This window comes from Manacus vitellinus, unplaced genomic scaffold, assembly GCF_001715985.3.
Source record: "Manacus vitellinus isolate BGI_N305 unplaced genomic scaffold, ASM171598v3 scaffold_78_pilon, whole genome shotgun sequence".
In the NCBI taxonomy this organism is placed as follows: Eukaryota; Metazoa; Chordata; class Aves; order Passeriformes; family Pipridae; genus Manacus; species Manacus vitellinus.
The window spans coordinates 5,452-28,581 of NW_021940807.1; the positions used below are offsets into that span (position 1 = coordinate 5,452).

A 23,130-nucleotide genomic window follows, 5' to 3' on the forward strand; every position below is an offset into this window, starting at 1 on the left:
GGGGCAGCCACAGCTTCTCTGGGCAACCTGTGCCAGGGCCTCACCAGCCTCACAGGGAAGAATTCCTTCTCAATATCCCATCTAACCCTTTTCTCTGTCAGTTTGAAGCCATTCCCCCTTGTCCTGTCCCTCCATCCCTTGATAATAGTCTCTCTCCATCTTTCCTGTTGGTTCCTCCATGCCCTGGAAGGCCACAATCAGGTCACCCCAAAGCTTCTCCTCTCCAGGCTGAACAATCCCAGTTCTCAGCCTTTGCTCCCAACAGAGCTGCTCCATCCCTCTGATCACCTTGCTGCCTCCTCTGGACTCACTCCAACAGCTCCATGTCCTTCCTGAGGGTGTCTCATCCCCTCAGGTGTCCTGTCCCCATCCCTGGGAGTGTAACTGGGCAAGCACAGGAACTTTAACAGCTCAGGCCCCCCAGGACCAGAGGACACGGCCTCAAGTTGTGCCAGGGGAGGTTTAGATGAACTATTGGGAAAATTTATTCCTGTAAAGGGCTGTCCAGCCCTGGCACAGGCTGGAGGCCCCATCCCTGGGGGGATTTACAAGCCACCTGGATGTGGCACCTGGGGACACGGTGGTGACCAAGGTGGTGGTGCTGTTTGATGGTTTGACCTGATGATCTTAAAGGTCTTTTCCAACCTTAACGATTCCATGATCCTCTGATTCTATGGTTTTTTTCTATTTGAAGGGTGAAAGTCCCAGGCTGTGCTCCCTTCAGTCCCCCAGCACAGCAGGGAAGGAAGCCCAGGCCGGCCCCGTGTCCCTTCCCCACCTCCATCCGTCGGATGTCGATGGACAGCACGGTGGTGAAGAAGAACATCTGCAGGAAGAAGTCGGACACCAGGCCAACCACGGCAAAGAGGCAGAACTCCTGTGGGTGGGAGACAGGGATCAGCTCTGATTTCTACCCCAGAACACAGGAACTCAGCAAAGCCTTGCCCAGAGCCCAGGGCTGGGTGTTCTACTGACAAACCCCAGAGTGACTGAGGGTTTAGGGCTGGGAAATCTCATTTTATTCAGATTCTCATTCTTTGCTCTTTTTAGCCACAAACCGTGTGCCTCAGGAGCACCCACGGTGACACTGGGACAGGGGACAGGACACTGGGACAGGAGAACAGGACACTGGGACAGGGAACAGGACACTGGGACAGGGAACAGGACTCTGCCAGCAGAACAGGGCAGGGGGGCAGGAGAACAGGAAACTGGGACAGGATGTGGCACTTGGGGACGAGGTCAGTGGTGGCCTTGGCATTGCCAGGGATTGGTTGGACTCAGTGGTCTCCGAGGCTTTTCCAAGCCAAGCAGTTCCATGGCTCTGTGCCTCGAGCCCCTGTCCCACTCCCCACACTCACCTGGATGGCCGGGACCAGGGTGAAGTACCCGATGAGGATGATCCCCAGCTCCGTTGCCATGTTCTTCATGATGGACCAGCTCTCGTTGCTCAGCCCTGGAGAAAGGCAGGGACAGGTCAAAGGAGCCTCTTCCCTGGTGCCAGCAAAGGGAACTGCATTTCCCTTCTTCAGAACCACAGACAACAGGCAAAAAGGGCCTTTCAGGCTAAAATTCCAGAGTGCAAAGGCCCACTGAGGTCTTGGGGCTTGTTTTCCATCTGGGATGCAAAACACCTTTGTGTTTTGTTATTGTTAAAACTAGGTAAGATTTTTTCTGGGCATCACTCTGGGCTCTCTCCTCCCTGATGGTTAGAAACAGCTTTGAAGTTTGCAAGTTCCATTTAGCCATGGTTTGGGCACACTCAAATCCTCACTCAGGCACAGAGTGTTTAGAGAATGGAAAAGATAATTTTGTCACAATTCAGGAGAATTTGGTACCACCTGTGGACTGCACTCAGGATATCCCTGACACGAGGACAAGGTGCTCAATATTACACCAGCAGATCCAGCTCTCCCTTACTACTCTGTTTTTAAACTTATTTAGCCATGTCTCAGTCCACAACCCCAAAAAGCAGTGCCCACAACAACAGGGTTATGTTATTTCTCGGGATTAAAAACGGGACAAAAAGATGAACCATTCACACTGTTTTCCCCCGTGGAGCAGAATCAGACCTTTCCCCCTCTCCCAGTCCTTGGGATTCCCAGGTTTCCCTCCCTGGAGCCTCCCAGAGCACAGCCCCCACCTTGGGCGATGCGCAGCTTCACTTCCAGGTCCACGGGCGTGGAGACGACGGACTTGGTGAGGACCAGCACGTTCTCCAGGCCAATCACCACCACCAGGTACGGGAAGATCTCCCTGCAGGGCACAGAAGTGGAGCTGAGGGGGAGATCCAGGGTGGAAAGGAGGAAAGAGGCAGCTGAAGCAGCAAACACAGCCCGGAGTCGAGGTGAGGAGACACCCCCAGAGCCCAGTCCCTTCTCCCAGGGTCACACTGGGATGGGGGAAAAGGTTTGTGTTTAATCCCCACTTTTGCAAAGCTGCAGGAATTTCTGGAAAGTGGCCCTTGTGGAGCACCACTGCATTGGTGTTGGTGCTTCCCAGGGTGGGGACAGAGCCCTCACTCTCCAGCACCTGGTACAAGGAGGTGTAAAGAGAGGGGTGGACCTGGAACACTGCAGGGGACTTGGGGGTAATTAGTCATCAGGGAGGGGGTTGGGAGCGTGTCCCACCTCCACAGGGACCATCTGATAAACCCCAGCTCAGCACCACAGCAAACACAGCTTTCCAACTGGAATTCCCAGGTGAGGAGCAGGGGCAGGGCCTGGCTTGGACACCCTGTGGGCCAAAGTTCCAGCCTGGGGGGCTCTGAGTGATCCCACCCTGGGCAGTGAAGAGACACATGAAGGGATTTCTCAGCTGGGAGGTGGTGGAGCTCTGCTCTCCAGCCACAGCACCGGGAACAACCCCAGCTGTGCACGTGCTTTGTGCATAAATAACCTAAACTCTGCCAGGGAGAGCCAAGAGAACACCCTGCAGGCAGCACAATAACCTAAACTCTGACAGAGAGAGCCAGGAGAACACCCTGCAGGAACCACAATAACCTAAACCCTGCCAGGGGGAGCCAGGAGAACACCCTGCAGGCAGAACCTCGGGACAGGAGACTGCTGTGAGGAAAGGGCTGGAAATCCTCAAACAAAGACAGTGCAGGCACAGGAGGAGGTGTGGGAGAACCTGCTCAGCTCCGGGAAATCAGGTTATGAACAAGACGTTCTCCCAACAATTCCTTCTGCTTTAGGCACACAGAGCCAGCTGCTCAGAGGAACCTCCCAGAGGACTGGGCTCTGGCCAGCAGGGAAACACATCCCCCTGATCCCTGGAGAGCTGTGATGGTGCCTGTGCAGGGCAGTGTGTGACTGATACCCCAGGAGCACTGACCAGCCTCCCACATGCATCCCCCCGGGCAGAGGGGCCGGACATACCCTCCATTGAGCGTGGGGGTGAGGCCAAAGAGGGTGCAGAGCCCCACGGACATGAGCAGGGAGCTGAGCACTGTCACCACTGCAGCCAGAGCCAGGCCCCACTTGGACTTCACCATGTCGATCTTCCCTGGAAAACACAGCACGGATTAGCAGGAACAGCCCAGGGCATCCACACTAAGGGAGGAGGGACCCTCGTCCTGACTGACTTCAGGAGGTAACCCAGACCCCCCAGCCCCCAGGAAAGGGGAGTTCAGTGTCAGGGCCTGAGGTGCAGCTCCCAGAGCCTCCCAGAGCCTCCCAGCACACGGGTGGGACACGGGACAGTGCTGGTTCCCAGCTCAAACCAATCCCAGCCCAGCACTGAGGGGTGAAAAAAAGGAACTGAAATGTGGCCAGAGGGGTCTGACCTGTCTGATAATGGATGGAATAATCCGGGGAAAAAAGTCATTCCTATGGCATTTAAAAGGTGCCTAAGACAGAAAACACCTCAGAAGTTATCACAGAATCACGGAATGGTTTGGGTGGGAAGGGAGTTTAAGGATTATCTTGTTCCAACCCCCTGCCATGGGCAGGGACACCTTCCACAAGACCAGGACACTTCCAGGGATGGGGAGGTGTATCCCAAGGAATAACCCCACACTGGCTAAGGGGACAAATCAGCAGAAAGTGGATAAAAAGGACTATGAACTGTCTCCATGAGAGTCCAGGGTAACATTCCAAGAGCAGCACTGCTGCTGAGACAGGCGGGGATGGCAGTGCCACAGCCAGGAGTGCCTCATGGGGGCCCTGCTGATCAGCAGCCCTGGCCCCACAGGAGCTGGGAGGTGCCCAAGTGGCCCCCCAGCCTGCAAGGCCCCCAACCTACGTGTGGAGAAGTAGATGTAGGCGAAGAGGATGATGTAGGTGGTGACGAGCGGGATGAGCTCGGCGATGCCGATCTCCTCCTTGAAGTGCACGTGGACCACGCTCTCCTCCCGCAGGGAGCAGTTGGGGCTGGGGTGCAGCAGCTTCAGGCGGGAGCGGAGGCTGCTCAGGAACCTGCACAGGGGGAGAGCAGCAGAGCAGGTCCCTCACACTGCTCCCAGAACCCACACACAATCCCCAGAGCCCAGCAGGAAGCGGCTCCATAGATTCACTGGGACCGACAGGGCGTGGGTCTCTCCAGTCTCACTCCCAAGGGTGTTCCTGGGTGGCCCAAACTCACAGACCTTGATTTCTGCCAAGATCTGCTGTTCATTCTCTCCAAATCTATTTAAAGCAAAGGCTCATCAGCCAGAATCTGGGCCCTGGGGAACAGGACACGCCGTGGTCTCAAACACCCCCAGAATTTCCACAGAATCACAGAATTCTGTGTAAAAATGGCTGGGAGAGGTGCCACACGACAGTCCTGGGGGCTGTGGGGTCCTGCAGAGCAGGTCTGGACTCCTGAGCTGCCAATTCCACCCCAGGCATCCCTTGGGGAATTCTGTGCAGCACTGAGTCCTCAGATCCACTTGATCTATGCTGGCTTTGCCAAAGCGCTTTCACCGGTGGAACCAGTGGTTACTGGGAAGCAAACCAGTCTGTGAGCAGGGAACTGGGTCAAACCAGCCCCACTGGACTCTGGATGCCACAGGAATTCCCAGTGGCATCTCTGGATATTACAGACAATATTTTTTCATGAGGAGCTGAGAACCGATCGTATTTTATCTCCTTAAAACACGGCGAGTTTTCTCTCCCAAACAGCTCCTTCGGGGGGTCCAAAGTGCTCTAAACCCCAGGAGAACGGAGACTAAAGGCAAACACGGCAGTGGTGAGTGGGGCAAAGAGCCCATTCTCTGGGAGCAGCCCAGGCCCCGGGGAGCTGGGCTGTGCCTCACCTGGAGTCGTAGCGCTGCAGCGCCAGCGTGACGGTGTAGGACACCACGCGCTGCCGCTTGGACAGGCTGACCCCGCTGCTCCTCCCGGGCAGCCCGAACAGCAGGTCTGCAAGGACACAGGGACAGCAGTCAGGGGACAGCACAGCAGGGGACAGCAGGACACGAGGAGAGGGCACACGGCTGTGCCTGGTGAAGAACAGCGGGGACTGCTCCGATGGAAGCACTTCCCGGTGCTCGGTGACACCAACGGATGGGGGGCAACACCCGGCGCAAGGAGTGGGGATGGAGCATCACAGATATTGGGTCAGGTATTGTGTTTCACAATATCTGTATCACAGATATTGTGTCAGCACTGCCGAGGCCCCACCTCCAGTCCCGGGGCAGTTTTGGGGTCCCCAGGCACAGGACATTTGAGGGGCTGGACAGGGGGGAGTCCCCATCCCTGCAGGGATTTCAAAGCCCTGGGGATGTGGCACTTGGGGACATGGTCAGTGGTGGCCCTGGTAGTGCTGGGGAATGGTTGGGCTTGATGGTCTCAGAGGGCTTTTCCAGCCCCAACAATTCTCTGATTCCATGATTCTCCCTCTATTTCATTTGCAAGTGAGCTCTCACACAGGCTCCACGAGCTCCATCCTCAGTGTGCTCACACTCTGGATGCTCAAAAATAACCTTTAAAGCAAACTTACTTCAGGGTTACAACTCCCTTTTCAGACATGTCCCATTATACATTTTACACTTCCTGACAGGTACAAAGTTCCTTTAAAACCAAAGGACTGAAACAGCATTTAATACACCATTTCCTCTGGCATTATGGAGCCACTAATGGTCCCACACACGGTCAGAGGGTTTTTTTTTAATTAAGAGAGGAAAAATACATTTCTGATCTCCATTGTCAGCTCGGGCTGTGTGCAGGGAACCATCAGTGAAGGCCCAGGGGAGCAGGATGAATGTTCATTTATCCCTGACAACGGGGAGTGTGACAGAGGGAAAAGCCAGGCTGGAGCTTGGGTGGAGTGAGAGGAACAAAACAGCTGCTATTTTTACCTGCAGAAAGGAGCCTGACTGAGTGAATTATTCATCTTCCACATTCTGAGCTCAAACACAGATATAAAATAAGAGCTGTCACAGATTGGGCACCTTGCTTTCAGCTGCTGTGAGTGACAAAATGCCACCCAAATCGGGACTTGGAGCGATCCAGATATTGGAATTAGCGAGGATGGAATAACAATGGAATCCGTGGGCAACTCTCACAGCGCCTGTGGCACTGCAGCACCTCACCTTTGAGAGTGGCTGACGTCTGCAGGGTCTTGGGCTCATGCTGGTGGATGGTTTTGAAGATGTCTGGGTCGGCATTGAAGCGCTCCCGGTCGTTCTGCCAGAAGTTCCCCGGAGACAGCAACAGGCAGCCGTGCTCCGGGAGCAGGTTCCGCAGCTTCCTGAGGCCAGGCAGGAGATCTGTGACCTGCAGGCAAAGCTCCTCCAAGCTCCTGACTCCAGAACTGAAAGGCAAACACGGGGGAGTGGGACCCAAACTGTCCTGTGTGTGTTTAACTCTCCCTAAGGAAAGGCAAAGCCGCCGAGATGGACATTCCAGCACCTTCCTCACTGTGTCGCTGCTCTTCTTCCTCACAGCTGAGGACCAGGAGCCTGCTTCTCCCTGGAACTAGGCACAGGCTCCAGAACTCCACCCTCACTCCTCTGGCTGCTGCCTGCCCACACAGCTCTCACTGCTCACCCATCCTCAGTGACGCGATTCCCACTTGCACATTCTCCACTCAACAGAGAGATTTGTCTCCCTGGAATTCTTCTTCCAAGTCCCCAAACCCCTCTGCACACCCCTCCCCACACACAGAACAGGATGTGTCACAGGAGTCCTGGCCAGCCCTCCTGAAGTGGGTCCTGTGAGGTGCCCAGAGTGCTCTAAAACCTTCCAAGGATGCAATGTCTCACCTGGCTGTGGTGTCCTCCCAATTCCCCTACTTTGTGTGGAAAGGAGAACTTCTGAACCTTAGGGCTTCAGAAATCCACAGAGCTGTAACTGGTATGAACTGGAACCTGTGTTTGCTCCCAGACTTCCTTTACCACAGTGACAGAATCCTTATCAAGCACTGATCCAAGCAGAACTCAGCCTGGGATTGCACAAGGCCCTGGTGTGAAGGGTCAGTGACAGAACCAGCTGTTGGACAGACAAGGAGGAGCTGCTGGTCCAGAAGAGACAATTCCCTCCTTGGAATACAGAAACTGGTGGGATCTGCCCAGGAAAGGTGTACTGAGCAGAGGCCAAGTGAAGAACAGAGACCAGCCCTTGCTGGCTCCGGCCTCGCAGGTCACAGGAAGGTGGTTCCAGAGGAGATTGTTTCTAAACTACAAAGAGCAAACACAGAAATCAATACATGATGATTTGTCCTTGTGAGGGCTCCCTCCAGAACCTGCATCCAGTGGCTGTATGGCAGGACACCCGGAGAAGTCACAGCTACCAAAAGACAAGACTGGAAAATACACCCAGAAAGAGGGTGTTTGTAGGGACAACAGCTTTGGGAAGAACAATTTAAAGGGATTGATGCAGTGATGCCTCTGGTAGCTCCAGGAAGAGCCAGCTGACCTGTGTAAGGTGACAGATAAGGCCACACAAAAGAAGAAAAACCCTCCTGATGGTTTCCTGGAAAACCCCAGCACTGGGAGACATTCCCAAAAACTGATAAAAGGATTAAAAGGAAGAAACAGAGATAACCCAGGAACTGGACCCTTGGGCCTATTTCATCTGTCTATCACCCCAAAATTAGGTTACTGACTACAGCCACTCCAACTGCCTAAAGAGAAAGGTATAAAAAGAGATTGGGCCCGAGCAAAAGCTATTCCTTATACACAGACACTCATTTTACTTTTGCTCCACAGCACTTCAAAATTTTTCCTGATTACTTCGTTGTAAGTTGCTTTTGCTCTATGCTGTGCACTTCAGTTTTTTGCTTTACTTATTCTGTCTCAGTTGTTTTACTTCTCTGTAAGTTGCTTTTGCTTCAGTGTGTGAGCCTACGCTTTGCATTACTGTTATTATTATCACTACACAGTTTAAGTGTGGGGTTTTTGCAGTTAGACCCTATTCCAGACACAGTGAACCTCACAAACTGTCACAAATTTGTATAAATAAAGGTGTTATTTCGTGAACTGTTCAAGTGAGTCCCTTTTCAGGTGCTGAAATAACTCAAGAAGAACCTGCTGAGGGGTTTTCTGAACACTTTTGGTGCAGTCCTTACATAAAAGGTACCAATAATTCCTGTCCTCTGGGGAATCTGTTAAGTGAAGGTGATACAGCAGCAGAATGTTCTGGACATTAAAAGGCTTTGATCTCCTGGGGGACACTGACAGACACTGATAAATTAATACAGGCTGGACAGAAAATTCTTCTTTTCTGCCCCTTTTAAGGTGACAGAAAATGGTACCAGGAAGGTGGGGTGTCAGGAATATTCTTCGGCAAAAATGCAAATTTACCTCTTCCCAAGTGGAGCAGGAGTGCACTGAAATGCTTAAAAAAGCTAAAGGAAAAGTTCTGAAATGCTTGAACCACCTTAAAACTCCACCTGTGAACCGCAAAGAGAAACCACTGCCAGAAAAACAAACTGCTGGAGTCAAACAGCCCCAAAAGTCAATAACTCATCCAGATATGGGAATCTGGAAAGGGCATATTTGCTGTGACAAAACCACAGAAAACTCTGTTTCTAATGAAAGTTAGAATTGCTGTTCTGCACGATGATTCCTGCTCCCCAACAGAGGTGGCAAAAATGCAAGAAAATACAGAGAAACTGGAGTTACAATTCCAACAACAAAGTGTGTTTGGTGCACAACAAAAATCTAAAGATTCACCTACTTCTGAACTGATTGGTGATGTTGAATATGTGGGTCTGGAATCAGACAGTAAAGTATTAAAGTTATTGTCATCCTGTAAGAGGGAAACGGGAGAAAAACGGAAAACTCCAGTTTCTGAACTGGTGGCTAAAAACAAGTTGTTTAGAACTGAAGTGAACAACCTCACGTTTCCCCTTCCCGCAGCAGGCCGGGAACAAAAGGAGCTGCAGGTAAAGGAGGTGCTAACAGCTTAAAAAGAACAAACCCTGCTGCTGTTAAACCATTGTGCATTAACAAACAACTGCCCGGTGTTAAACTCGCTGAAGGCAGGGTTTGCCAGGCGACCAAAACCCACCGAAAGAACAGGAAAAACAATTCCTGGGGACTCTTCACTGCAGGCACTTGTCTGCAAACGCGACTCTGCAGCAGCTGCTGTGCCTGATGCCCTGAACTCAACAGCTAACACACACGGTGGGAACAGCGCCCAAAGAGAGAAGGGTCATCACTCGGGCTTTGGGAATCCTCCTGCCTGGGGAAAACCGCAGAGAGAAACCCGTGGGCTCCCTTTTGCTGCAGAAAAATGCACCCTGATTTTTTGATTAAACTCTCAAAACGTGACCCTGAATCAGGTGAAGTTGAAACCCAGCCCGCAGCAGTGCAGAGGGGTGCTGAGAAGCTGCAGGCACCGCAGTGAACCCAGCAGGTGCTCTCTCTAAAGGGAACCCACGGCTCCAGGGACAGAGGCAGAGCTGCAAAAAACCCTAAAGGCAACCCAGCTCAAACAGGGACTGTGTCAGGTTTTTACAAGGTTTTTACAAGGGTCTCCCTCTGATCCCAGAGGAGATCCACCCCCAAACCTGGGCACAAACTGTAAATCCAAGTGGTAAACTCTTCGGGAAGCAGCAGCTGGGATTTTGTTTGGATCTCAACCCCCTCTTTCTGACCAGCCTGGCTGGCTCAGGAGTGAACCCAGCCTATTTCTCTTTTCCCTTTCCCAGGAACACCCTCAAAAAGCAGGAAGGGCACTCAGCAATGGTGTGACCTTACACCCCTCTCTGTTCCTGTACCCAGCTGGTTGTCACCTACAACGAAATAAAAGTGTCTGACTGTGCTGAACGACTTGCTGAGTGTTCACTGGAAGAGAAACCCCTCCGGGGCTTGGGGTTTTTTCCCTTTTCCTCTTTCTCCAGGAATGCAACCCCCCCCATGACTGAAGACACTGCCAGCAAACTGCCCTGGAACTCTTTTAACTTGTGGGATGTGCACAGAAACCAAGTCAACACTCCATAAATTGTTTTTTCGGGGTTTTTCAATGGTTAATTTGTAGTAGGCCGAATTTTCACCTCATCTTTTTATAGGCACAAGCTACGAGTGAATCAGAACCGCCTGAGACTGATGAAACATCTAATAATTATTTAGATTATTAGTTTATTAATTCTCGTACTGTGTTTGTGTTTTCATCAAGAGCCACTTGTTGGAAGACCAACTATTAACAACCAAGTTATATAAAATAAACCATTTTATGTGTTATTAGTTTAAATTTTAATAAGTTCACTTTGTCTTTTCTTTTGTCTTTATTAAATAAAACAATAGTGTGGGAAAACCTTTTACCTTATCAATATATATAACTTTATTTCAATCAATTAAAAAAATTAAAAATTCAACCAAATATAACTTGGAAGTAGACACCAAGATTTATGCATATATGAAATTATGTAAATATGTGTAAACGTTTCCAATTCTTCCTCAGGTAACTAGTTTTTTTTTCTTCCTTCCTTAGCCAAAAGGAAAGATAACTACAGAATGTAAATATGACCTGCAAATAAAATATAAAAAAAACTATAACTATTTTTTTAAAAAAAGAAAATACTTATATTCTAAGTACTTTTTATTTTACCTCACTTTCTGTTACCTATGCTAATCAATCATTGTCAACAGAATGTGATAAGAGCAATTTATCCACTGGAAAAAAAAAAAAGGGAAAACCAAGTTTATTTTAACACAACCTGTGCTTGCATCTTGTTTATAACAGAAACAAGCCATAAAACCATCATTTAATTTTATAAAATTCATGTGTGACAGGGTGGTCATAAATAAAAAATGTGTACCTCTAAGTATACTTATGCTTAAGCTGCTTTTTATAAACAGAAATGGAGCATCACAAAGAAGAGTGGAAATCCACTCTTTCTGTCCCTAAAAGGAATTAATGAAAACATCTCAATGGGATGCTAAATTAAAAATGATGTTCTAAATGCACAAGAACAATCTCACACGTTGTAAACTGTACTACAAAAGAAAAATAAATATATGCCTGCTTTTTAAGCACAAATCCTGACATAACTTTAAAAAACCCCTTTAAACAGAGCCTGGGCCTTCAGTCCCCAGGTGAGTCAAGCTGCTGGTGCAAAATAGTATTTCCACCATGATCCAGGTTGCTCACATCCCTGCCAACCCCATGTGTGGGGTGCAGGTGACATCCTGAGAACAGCACTGGCAGCTCTGGTAGGTGAGCTCTCAAATATTCAGCTATCAATTACCAAACTGGGGCAATCACCACTGACCTCAGGAAATCCAAACAACCCTCTAGACTTCTCCCTTTTAACTTTGGGAACTAATCAGTGGCCTCTAACAAACCTGTTACTGCAGTGAGAGAGAACTGGCTAAAAAAAGAACCAAAGACCAGCAGCTGATCACAGATGCACTTGGCATCACCCAAACAAACACCCCTCTGGCTCTCAGATGTGCCCAGGGGTACAGCCAATAACAACTGCCTTCTCAAAAGAAAGGGGAAGGGAAAAACCACCTCACCCAACAAAACTCAACAGGTGATTTGGAATAATCCAACTGATTCAAACAGAAAATGGGATGCTGGTGGTATCCAGCCAGTCTGACCTCTGAGCCCAGCACAGCCCCAGCTCTGGGCTGCCAACACAGGGCTTTGGGCCATGGAACACACCCAGCCACTGCCTGAAAACCAAACCACACAGGACTGTGCTCTGCCCTCTACAGCACAGAGGAGGAACCTGAAAAGATGAAAATAAATAACAAACTGTTGATGCTAATATATGTACTGTACGAGGGCAACAAGGATTTGTTTGTGAAGGTAACACCATTAAAGCCCCAGGCATTTGTCCAGACACTGAACAAAATGTCTATAATTTAAATTAAAATTATTAGGGTAAATTAAAATTTATCCTAATGAAAATTTAAAACCAGTGCTCATATATATTAATAAAAACTATGCTTCCATAAAACTTTGTGTAACTCGGTGCTTGTAGATAATGTCATTGCAGATACAAGTAATGGCTCTAATGCTTGTGTTTGTAATTTTGTTAACGTTACAAAACACAGTTTTAATTGCTATCAGTTTTTAGAATCTAATTATATTCTAATTCAGGATTTACAGCCTGCCCCCACGAGCATGAATTTCACACCAGTGAAAGGGACTGCTGCAAGATGAGACTTGAGACAATTACTAAAAGGTGCTCAAGAAAATGGACAAAAAGCTAATTACTGCCTATCACAATGCAGAAGAAATATCCTGTGTGACAAAAGGAGTGAAAAAGGATGGGGAACACCCTGGTGAGACACCCTGTCTGGGTGGGCCCCTGCAGCTGCCAGAATCTGCCACCAAATGCTTCATCCTGTTATCACACTGTTGGTATTGACCTCCTTGCTTCTCATCCTAGTGATTGTGTTTCTATTAAAGTTTGGGTCATTATGGAACAACCAGCCCCTGAGTTACCTGCACTGACACTGGGCAATCCCCAGGGTGTAAAATCACATCACTGCACAACTCTAATTGAATATTGTGCAGTGTGAGTGGCTGTAGCCACGGGGTGGGAATTGTAAGGTGATAGATAAGGCCACAGAAAAGAAGGAAAAACCCTCCTGGATGGCTTCCTGGAAAAGCCCAGCACCTGGGGAGACATTCCCAGACACTGAGAGAAGGATTAAAACCAAGATATGGAGATTTTTTTCTGCCCCTTTTAATGTGACACCACAGTGTGTCCCTGGGGGGATGTTGTGGGTGCAGAGTGACACCAAAACCCAGGAACTGGGCACACCACAGATTCCAGGTCACACCAAAACCCAGGAACTGGGCACACCACAGATTCCAGGTCACACCAAAACCCAGGAACTGGGCACACCACAGATTCCAGGTCACTCCTGGTTTTACAGGGGGAGAGCTCAAAGCTCAACCACCTTGGGCTGAGGAAAACACACCCACGGTGTCTTCCTGCCCAGTCACACTCAGCAACCACAGCTCCTTCTGGGCTTCAACATGAAAAAATAATATAAAATAGAAGATAAAAGAATATAAAGCAGAAGATAAAAGAATATAAAATAGAAGATAAAAAGAGGCCTGTTTGTAAATCGAGGAAATCCACTGTGCTCAACTTTGATAGGGACAAAAGCAACCTACAACAAGAACTTCACAATGACTTTCAGAAATTATCTCAAAATCAGATGTTTCCTCACGTGTCAGAGCCCACCACTGAAATGGTGACCTTACCCCAGGGTTTAGGTCGAAATATTGAGGTGGTTTTCTTCTGGTAATAATAATAATAATAATAATAAAAGTAATAATTTTGCCTCCACGTTGCACCACTGCTCATCAAGGGCAATGCCAAGGGGAGATAATGGAAATACAAGGAGAACAAAGGGAGATAAGGAGGGGACGACACAGTCCTGGCAGCAAGTTGTTTCTGCCTTGGAATTGGGAACAGATTATCATCCATAGGATAACGGGGGAGATGGGCTGGCACACGGACAGAAGGTCAGGCCAAGGCTGTGGGAGTTGGCAGGGGAGAGGAAAAAGTGAATCTGTATTTCACAGTAAAAATGGCACTGCTAAAGAATGACCCCCAGAGCAGCAGCTGGGGGCAAGGGATGGGTCACACCGGGCACATCCTGAGGCAGAGGAGCCAGGGGACCCCCAGAAATGAAGCAAAGGAGGTGGGGCAGTGAATCCTCCCTGACTGTGAGAGTTGGAGGACAAGGAATGAAGGAAGCTCCTGGTTGGACAGCTGGGGGATGATCAGAGGCTCCAATATCACCATTTCCCCCCATCTGGGCTGTTCTCAGCACCCTCATCCTCACCGAGCACCAAAGGACACTCTGGGAAGCCTCTCTGGCCTTTGACAGCAAACCCAGGCAGGAGCCTGGCCAGGGACCCCATGAAACCTGGAACTCTCAGACAAAAAAGTGGATCTTGATGGAAAACTTATTAAAAGAAAACCCAAACCCACCAGGGTAATTTATTGTGCATAAAAGGCATTCTTGGCTTGCCAGGAGAGAACACGAGGGGTCTGTCCTTTAAACTCCTGACTCCTTGGCTGAGGGAAGCAGAGCAGGTCTCATCTCCTTGGGCCCCAAAGCTTTGGATGCAGCACCACACAGAAAATGCTTTAACTCACAGGAGAGACAGAAAACTGTGGTGCAGGAAGAACCAGGTTAACAGGAAAATGTCAGGGAGCTGCTGGAAGGGGAGCCCCCAGTGCTGAGGGAAACAAGTGGGATCTCTCACAGGCAGGTCACAGAACCAGGGATGCAACAGTTTGCCCAGAGAAGCTGTGGCTGCCCCTGGATCCCTGGAAGTGTCCAAGGCCAGGTTGGACAGGGATTGGAGCAGCCTGGGATAGTGGGAGGTGTCCCTGCCCATGGCAGGGGGTGGCACTGGATGGGCTTTGAGGTCCCTTCCAACCCAAACCATTCCAGGATTCTCTGATTATTATGTATTTTTATTAGTAAGTTGTGATAAGACCCAGGGATGTCTGCCAATGACATAAAATCCAGGAACACTGTGGATTCAGGAAAGGAACAGAGGCTCTGGAGTGGAGGATGTGAGGGCTGGGACAAATTTAATTGCCTTTCTTTAAATAGTTCCTGCTGTGAGGTGGGACCTGGTGGGCTAGAAGGGACAGAGGGACACAGGGGTGGTGATAAATCCCCTCCTAATGGGAAAAAGGGCCCTGTGATCTCCCTGAGATCAGGAAAGGCCTTTGCATGGAAAATACCACACAAGTGAGACTCTGAATCCGTGCACGGCTCTGCTCTCCCACCTCCAGGAGTGCCACAGCAGCAGTGCCAAGGGGAGGGCCCAGGATGGCACATGGAATACTGAGCATCTCACCAGTGAGCCAGGAGGTTTATGTTTGGCTTTACAGCCACAGGTACGGAGTGGGGAGTGGGAGTTCTCCCTGGAATTGTCTGGAAGCAGAGGAAAATCACTGTTGTAGGATAAACATCCTGCTGTGACAGGATAAAACCAAGCAGGTACAAACTGGTCCTAATAACAGCTGAAGGGAGAGTCAGGAGAAGGTTCCTGCCCACCTGGAATTCCCAGGAGCAGGGCAGGGGCACAGGAGCTCCCTGTGATTCACACCTGGTTGGTTATGAAGGAATTCTGTGACACTGAAATGGCTCTAACAGGTATCACCTTGGAGGCCCCTTCCAGACTGTGACCAGAAGATTCCTGAGGATTATCAGTGACTTATCCGGAGGACAGGGAAGTTCTCCAGCACAAATGGGAACTGTTCTGTGTGAGGATGGATCCCACATCCCTTGTCAGCACTGATCCCTCATTTTCCTTTAATTTTGAGAGTGTCACCAACTCGAAGCTCACCCTTGGGTCCAGAGGCAGTGGTTTACAGCCAGGTGGGTGCCTGTGCCTTACCTGTCCCTCAGGGCGTGGTTCCTGATCTCCTCCACCAGCTGGAAGACGCGGGACAGCGGGGCCCGGAACACATCCACGGCCAGGAAGTTCTTCTGCCACGGGGACACGGTGGCTTTCACAAAGATCTGCTGGATGTAGGCCACGGGAGCACCCACGTACTGCGGGGGGACAGGGGCACAGTGAGGGTCCTGGGCACAGGGGAGCTCCCAGCAGGACCAGGCACAGCCTGGGGAAGGGAAGGGCTGTGCCGGGCTCTGTTTGCCCTTCCCTAAGCAGAGGTGGAACGTGACAGGACCAACAGAGCAGGAACAAAAAGGGGGTTTCTCCAAGAGGCAAAATGCCACTGATGGTTCTGGAGCAGCCTGGGGCACTTCTGTGGGAGGCAGGGGCTGCCATTCCTGCTGGATTTGGTCCCTGAAGGGCAGGCAGGAGCAGGGACTCACTGCCTCTCACAGACACCTCACGGTGCTGCAGATCCCCCCAGCCTGTGCTGGCAGGCGGGACTGGATGATCTTGGAGGTCTTTTCCAGCCTCAGTGGCTCTGTGATTCCGTGTGAACCCGCCCCGTCCCTCACAGTGGCAGAGGACACACGAGCAGCAACCAGCAGGTTCCTCACGGAGTCACTGCCAGGTCGCTCCCTTGGACACTCCAGGGACGGGGCAGCACAGCCTTCCCAGGCCACAGAACTGCTCCCAGTGAGGCCCAGATAGCCCAGCAGGGCCGTTCCCCTCAGCCCCAGCACTGCTCCCAGTGAGGAGGCCCCAGCAGCCCAGCAGGGCCGTTCCCCCCAGAACTGCTCCCAGTGAGGATGTTCAGGCAGCCCAGCAAGGGCCGTTCCCCCCAGCCCCAGCACTGCTCCCAGTGAGGCCCTGCGATAGCCCAGCAGGGCCGTTCCCCAGCCCCAGCACTCACCCAGTCGGGTCTCTCGGCCGGGTCCCCGTGCGGCGCCGGGCCGGGCGCGGGGGGAGCGTAATCCCGTAATCCTTCACCGGGGTGCTGAACTCCACCGGGCCCGTCCCCGGCAGCGGCAGCTTCAGCAGCGGGGGTCCCCGGCAGCGGCAGCTTCAGCAGCGGGTAACTGGGGAGAGACCAGGACACAGCAGAGTTGGGGCTTTGGAGGGACTTTGTGAGACAGAAGAGCCCAAAACATGAGCGGGCCCACGCCAGTGCAGGCCCAGCTGTGCAGGACAGGGCACGGGGCATGAGGGTTAAGGTTTCACAGGAACTGATCCGTGTCCTGTCCCAACACAGGAGTCTTTCCCCATTGGAAAGGGATGACTAAAAGTCCTGGAAGAGGAATAAGACAAATTCCTCCACCACCTCAAAGTTAGCCGTGCTAAAAACACTGAGCGTGGCCGTGGCTCAGTTATTGCAAATCCCGCACAAACCCAAGACATTCAGCGCTTTCCAGGGGCTGCCTCCCTGCCCCAAACCCTTTATAATCCTCTAATTTTCCTCACTTGGATTGAAACCATTTCCAAAACTTGTCACTAGTTTCATTTGTCCTCAAATCACTTTTAAAGGCAGCAACGAGACACCAAAACAGCTAAAAATACTGATCTTCTTGCTCCTTTGCCCCCTCAACCTTCGGTTGAGCAGCTGCCCCACAACAAAGGCTTGAAACTACTCAGAAGTTGAGAAACCGGTGTTTCAGAGAGCTTAGAACGGGCTTCGTAACTCCAGAGGTTCTCAACAGTGGTTAAAAGCAAACCAGGAGTGAAGTGGTGGGACAAGCAGAGCTGCAGATACAGCGACCATCGATGGGCTGGGACTGTCAGCACTGAAAGGAACCAGAGAACAACCTGGGTCTTTTCGTGGCCTTACAACTCCTGATACGTTTTCCTGTTTATAGATGACTTTTCTGGCAGTATTTCCAGAACAAATATAAAGGCCTTGGAATTGCTTTCATGCAACGCTCTGCCCACTTCATCAGGGCTTAGTTTGGATCATCAGAGGCCAGGGAGGAACAAGCAACGAGGCCTCAGAGTGAACAACAAACAGCCAAAAAAACCCAATGAAATCAGGGGCAAAGCTTGTCAGATTTGCTTTTTATTAGTCTGACAGAAACACAACATCTACTTATTATCATTTTCTTATGGAACGGGAGGGAAGAGAAAAAGGAATAATAAAATACCAAAATCAAATCAAGTGATAAAACAAAGCACAGGGACTGACCAGACTGAGGGGGAATGATTTTTTCCCTAAATGATTTCAATGCCAGGACAGGACATCCCAGCGTGTTGTTGGGCACGTGGACAAAGAAAAAGCTGAACCTGTTTTTTATTATAATCCCCATTTTCAGAGAAATGACCCACAGGAAACCCACGTCTAAAAGATTTGAACTGAAGGTTCAACCAGCCCCTGTTGTCTGTACACAGCTGTGTGTAGCCACTACAGCCCTTACTGCAACACCTGGACTACTCATGGTGTGGATCCCAGGAGAGCTCAGTCATTGGGATTCCTGTTCTTGGGATTTGGGAGTTGGACCAGCTGATCTCCTGAAGTCCCTTCCAACTCCAACCATTCTGGGACTCTGGGGTCTAACAGAGATGGCAGGAAAGCTCAGGAAGGAGTTCTGGGTTTGAGAAAAGCTCTTTTCAGATGCTAATGTCACCGTGCACCTGAAACCCTTTGGAAAACCCATCATAAAGGAAAAATGGCTCATGCAACAAGCTGGAATTGGTGAACTGAAGTGAGAGTGCATTTTAGTCACCAAGCACAAGGCAGGTCTGAGCAAAAACACTCCTCCAGCTCCTTTATGTATTCCCAGGAGGGCTCAGGGGGCCAGGATGGAGCAGGGCCAGGTGAGCCCCAGGAAACCCCACACTGGTATGTTCCTCCTTCCCAGAGCTCCAGCACCCAGAGCAGCCAGGGAGGATGGAGGGGAGCAAGGGGCTGCCAGGTCCCAGGGAAGACATGGAATTAAACCAGCTCCCAGCTCTGCTGGCTCACTGCAGGACAAGCTGTGGGCCTGTCTGCAGCCTCAGCTCTCGCAGGGACAGCCCAGCCTGGAATCCCACTGCTGAGGAGAGGGGGAATCTGGGAACATTCCCTCTGCCAGAGGCTTGGGAACATCAATATCTGGCAGCAACAGCTCCTTTTCAGCCTTGGCAGGTGCATCAACAGGCCCTGTTTCTGAATAAGTGACAGTGGCTTTGCCCTGTTTCCCACTGACAGGGCCCCAAAACCTTGCCCTGGGAAAGGAGAACTCCCCTTTCCTGTGCAGCAGAACAGAGGCCTCATCACACCCCCCCTGCTCCAGCAGCATCAGGAAATCCCAGGGGAGACTGTTCTGTGGGGATCCAGAACATGAGGAGTCTGAGGGCAACTCAGCTCCTCTGGTTGCCCAAACGGTGCAAAACTGTGAGAGTGAAATGTTCTTCCAGCAATAAATAAATAAATATACACCACCTCCCCCAGGGGCTCTGGGTCCAGCCAGTTCTGCAGTTCTTTAGGAGCAGAACTTCCCTTTTCAGTCAAACAACAAAAACACCTGCAGAGCCTGAGCTGTTTAACTCCCCTGAACCTGCTGCACAGGCTCCTGGCTCATGTTCAACTCCACTGCACCCAGGAGCTGTTCTTCAGAGAAGAGGGCACTTCAAATTCACCCTGATGGCCACCTTTAGAGGCATCACCCGTTCCCTGGGCTGGCAGGAGGAACCACTGCTGTCACACAGGGTCAGTGGCACTCCCCTTTTAGGGAAAAAGGCAGATCCCAAAGCAGATCCGTTCAAAGGGGATGAGGAAAATAAGTGTCACCTACAAAGGATTTAGAGTAAAACAAAAAAACCTTCCCTCTGAAGTGGAGACTGACTTAGATTTTCAGACTACAGAGTGAGAATGAGTCACAGGAATCTGTGCTTTGGATATTACTTTATTATCAAACCCAGATCCATCATGTCTTGTCTCTCAGTGACATTAAAAACAGTGTCCCCTCCAAGGCTGAAGACAAACCCGTTCCACACCGGCACAGCCTCTGTGGTGACTGTGCCAGGAGATCCTCACTCTGCCCTCCCCAGGCAGGAGGAAGCCCTGCATTCACTGCTGCCACCCTGAGCCCAGAACTGAACCTGGATACACGGGGTTTATTCTGGACCACGGCATTTATTTCAGCTCCTAAAAACCTTCTCTGCACACAAGGGTGGTCGGGTTTGACTGAGGTGAGGGGGAGGAAAACAACAACTGAGATCATTTCCTCTGCAGCAGAATTCCACAAGCTCTCCTTGATCCCAGAAGGATCAAGAGGACTGGTTCACCTCCATCCCTTTGAGGAATTCAGGATGCAAGATCCATTCCTGTTTGCTGGAATGTCTTTACTAACACATTTCAGGCTGAGGAATAAAGAACAGATCCCTTTTGCTCCCTTCCCTTCTCCTCTTCCCACCCACGTCTCTGGGGACAGGGATGGACCTTCTCAGCAATTCTGAGGATGTTTCCAGCTCCTTCCCTGTTCACAGAAGTCAGGATGAACCCCCTGGATCACTGGGTATCTTCTTTCCTCTTTAGAAAGACCTGTCCAAGGTCAGGCTTAGGCCTTGTAGCTCCCTCCAGCTCCCTGACAGGAGGGAGGATCCGGGGGGGGGTCGGGCTCTGCTCCCAGGGAACAGGGACAGGAGGAGAGGGAACGGCCTCAGGCTGTGCCAGGGGAGGGTCAGGTTGGATATTGGGGAAATTTCTTCCCTGAAACAGCTGTCCAGCCCTGGCACAGCTGCCCAGGGCAGGGGGGGAGTCCCCATCCCCAGAGGGATTTCAGAGCCCTGTGGATGTGGCACGTGGGGACATGGGCAGTGGTGGCCTTGGCAGTGCTGGGGCGTGGTTGGACTCAACGGTCTCAGAGGGCTTTTCCAACCTTCAGGATTCAGTGATTCCATGATTTTGTGTTCCCTGCTCTGTGCTGGGGGCTCTGACCAGCCATGCTGCACAGGAACGCTGCCAAAAGGAGCTTCTGTTCCAAAGCTGGGCCTTGATCTTCCCCCACCAGCTTCTTTCTCCTGATTCCAGCTCGTTTCTCACTCATTTTTGCAGAGGGGGGGCCGAGGTGAATCAGTGAGATCCGTCCCAGGAAAACACAGCATTTCCCAGGAGCACAAATCACCCAATCCCAGCAGTAAATCCGTGCCAAGGACCAGTGCTGGGTCCTCAGCACGAGGCAAGGGCAGATGTGACACTGTGTGGCCACCAGAGAGGCCCTGTCCAGGCCAGCAGAGCTGCCCTGGGGGTGCCCATCCCACAGCTCCCTTGGGAACCCCCCTGCCCAGGGATCAGTGTCCACCCAGGCACGGAGCCAAGCCCACACACAGGGGATGATCCCACACCCAGCAAACAGGCAGGAGGCACCTCGGCCTGCCAGGGATGTTCTCCAAGTGCTGGATGCAGAGAGCAGCCCCTGCATTGAGCCCTGGCCAGAAAATGCCCCAACCACAGAGGAAACCAAGGAGAAATCCAACTCCCTTGGGATGCAGCCTGGATGCAACGGGACATAATCAGTTTTATTTCTCACTTTAAAGAGATCAGCAATATGTGGACTGCAGCTGCAAAGCTACCTGGCCAAGAGAAGAGCTCTTCCCAAATCCCTCAGAAGCATGGATCTGTGCTCCCTTCAGCACCACTTCCCTTCTCAGCTTGGAAACACCACAGCAAGTGGAAGGAAGGAGGGGTGGGGGGAAAGGGCACGCTCCAAACACCTTGATAAAGTAACAGCACCCTGGGACACCCCCAGGGATCCAGGGGCAGCCACAGCTTCTCTGGGCAGCCTGTGCCAGGGTCTGCCCACCCTCCCAGCCAGGAATCTCTTCCTGATACAGGAAATAGGTGCAGCTACAGGAGACAGATGAAGTTTGTGGCACCATCCACCCTAAGAGGAAGACTTGAAGACCTCAACCCCAAACTCAGCTTCCCACACCCATTTCAGTGAGCTGTGCAGAGACAGCCTGTCAGAGCTGGCTCCTGCCAGAGCTCACTCTCACCACACTGACATGCTCAGGGGCAGAAGGGCCCCGCTCCAGAACAGGTCTGACCTAATTAGCAAGGCCACTTCTCCAGCCAGAATTAACACCCAGTCACCAGCAGTTAATGCAGAGCAGAGCAGGAACTGAAACACCCCCTGAAATGGCTTCTAAAGAGGGAGCACTTCAGCCACACTCCTGTTTTTTGCCGAGGTTCTCTTGCTCTCCAGGGGTGTCCCCCTGTGTTTAACCCCTGTCTCTCCCATTATCTGCTTTGCTAACGAGCTCCTGGAGCTTGTCAAACAGACTCTTCCCTTCACGCCTGATGGTGTCTTGGACGAGTTTCTGCAGCCTGGAGGTAACAGGCACTGCAGAACCCTCAAATATTGGCACTTGGGAATGCAGACACTGCCAAAACCCACAGTTACCACAGACCACCTGGAGCTGCAGGGATGTGGTGGGAACACCTCAGTTCCCTGCTCTGAACAATGCCAGGGCAGGTACAAGGCCTGACCCAGGGGGCTCGAGGTTCCCAAGAACAAGGACAGCTGCTGGTGACTCCCCTCAGCTTTCCTCCTGTCTAGGAAATCCTGAATTAAGGAAGAGGAATGAGCATGGAAGTTTTGTTTTGACCCCTCCCAAAACACAACATGTGTGGGTGAACATTCCCTACTGCAGCAGTTGTCCTGCATTCCTGAATCCACCCCGGGCAGGAGCACCTGGGAGAGCTGAAAAGCAGAGCCTGAGGCCAGGAGCAGCTTTGGGAAGTCATTCCCAAGCAGGAATGAGGTGGAACTGTGACTCAGGTGACTCAGGACACAGGTGGAACTCTGGTTTGGCCCTGCTGGCTGCAGCTTTCAGGTGAAAAAATGCCACCAGAGCTGGTACTTGGAACCTTATCCAAGATAAAGAAAAGGTAGGATCCAGTTGCTTGGGCCTTGTAGAAGCTTCATGTTCCACAGAGCAAGAGATCTGAGAATAAAACTGTCCCTGACAGTTCCAAGGGTTCCTGTGGAGCAGTAAAAATCAGGAAGCAACCGCCTGACTGCTGCTCACAACCACAAAGGGCCCCAGGCAGGAGAAGCCACCTCAGGGGGGTTCAACACCTGGAAGCAGTCCCTCTGATAATCCTTTAAGTGATGTGAGAGCAGCCCCAGCACCATCCCAGCTCCAAGGAAAACCTGCAGCTGTGGCAGCACAGGGGCAGCTCTTCCAAAAGCAGAGGAGGAAAATCATCACAGCAGGAGTGTTTTGACCAAAACGGGCTTGGAATTGAAAACTCAAAGACAGACTCTGGATATACACACAGGTGTGCACAGACCCGAGCACAGAGGTTTGCTCAGCCCCACTGAAATGATTCTGAGCCCCTGGGACGTTTCTGACAGAGATTCTGTCCTGCTGCAGCTTGTGTCCCAGTGAGGGTCCC

General features: G+C 51.1%; 1 protein-coding gene across 1 annotated transcript in view; it reads right to left on the reverse strand.

The window, feature by feature from the left end:
• SCAP (SREBF chaperone) overlaps window positions 1–23,130 on the reverse strand; it is a gene marked incomplete at its 3' end in the record, with an annotated part of 44,348 nt that overhangs the window by 5,421 nt on the left and 15,797 nt on the right. The window contains 10 exon segments of the mRNA XM_029964661.1: window positions 736–877; window positions 1,359–1,453; window positions 2,141–2,253; window positions 3,378–3,504; window positions 4,243–4,415; window positions 5,237–5,342; window positions 6,515–6,735; window positions 15,759–15,916; window positions 16,672–16,734; window positions 16,737–16,821. Of these exon segments, the coding sequence (XP_029820521.1) occupies window positions 736–877; window positions 1,359–1,453; window positions 2,141–2,253; window positions 3,378–3,504; window positions 4,243–4,415; window positions 5,237–5,342; window positions 6,515–6,735; window positions 15,759–15,916; window positions 16,672–16,734; window positions 16,737–16,821 (1,283 nt within the window).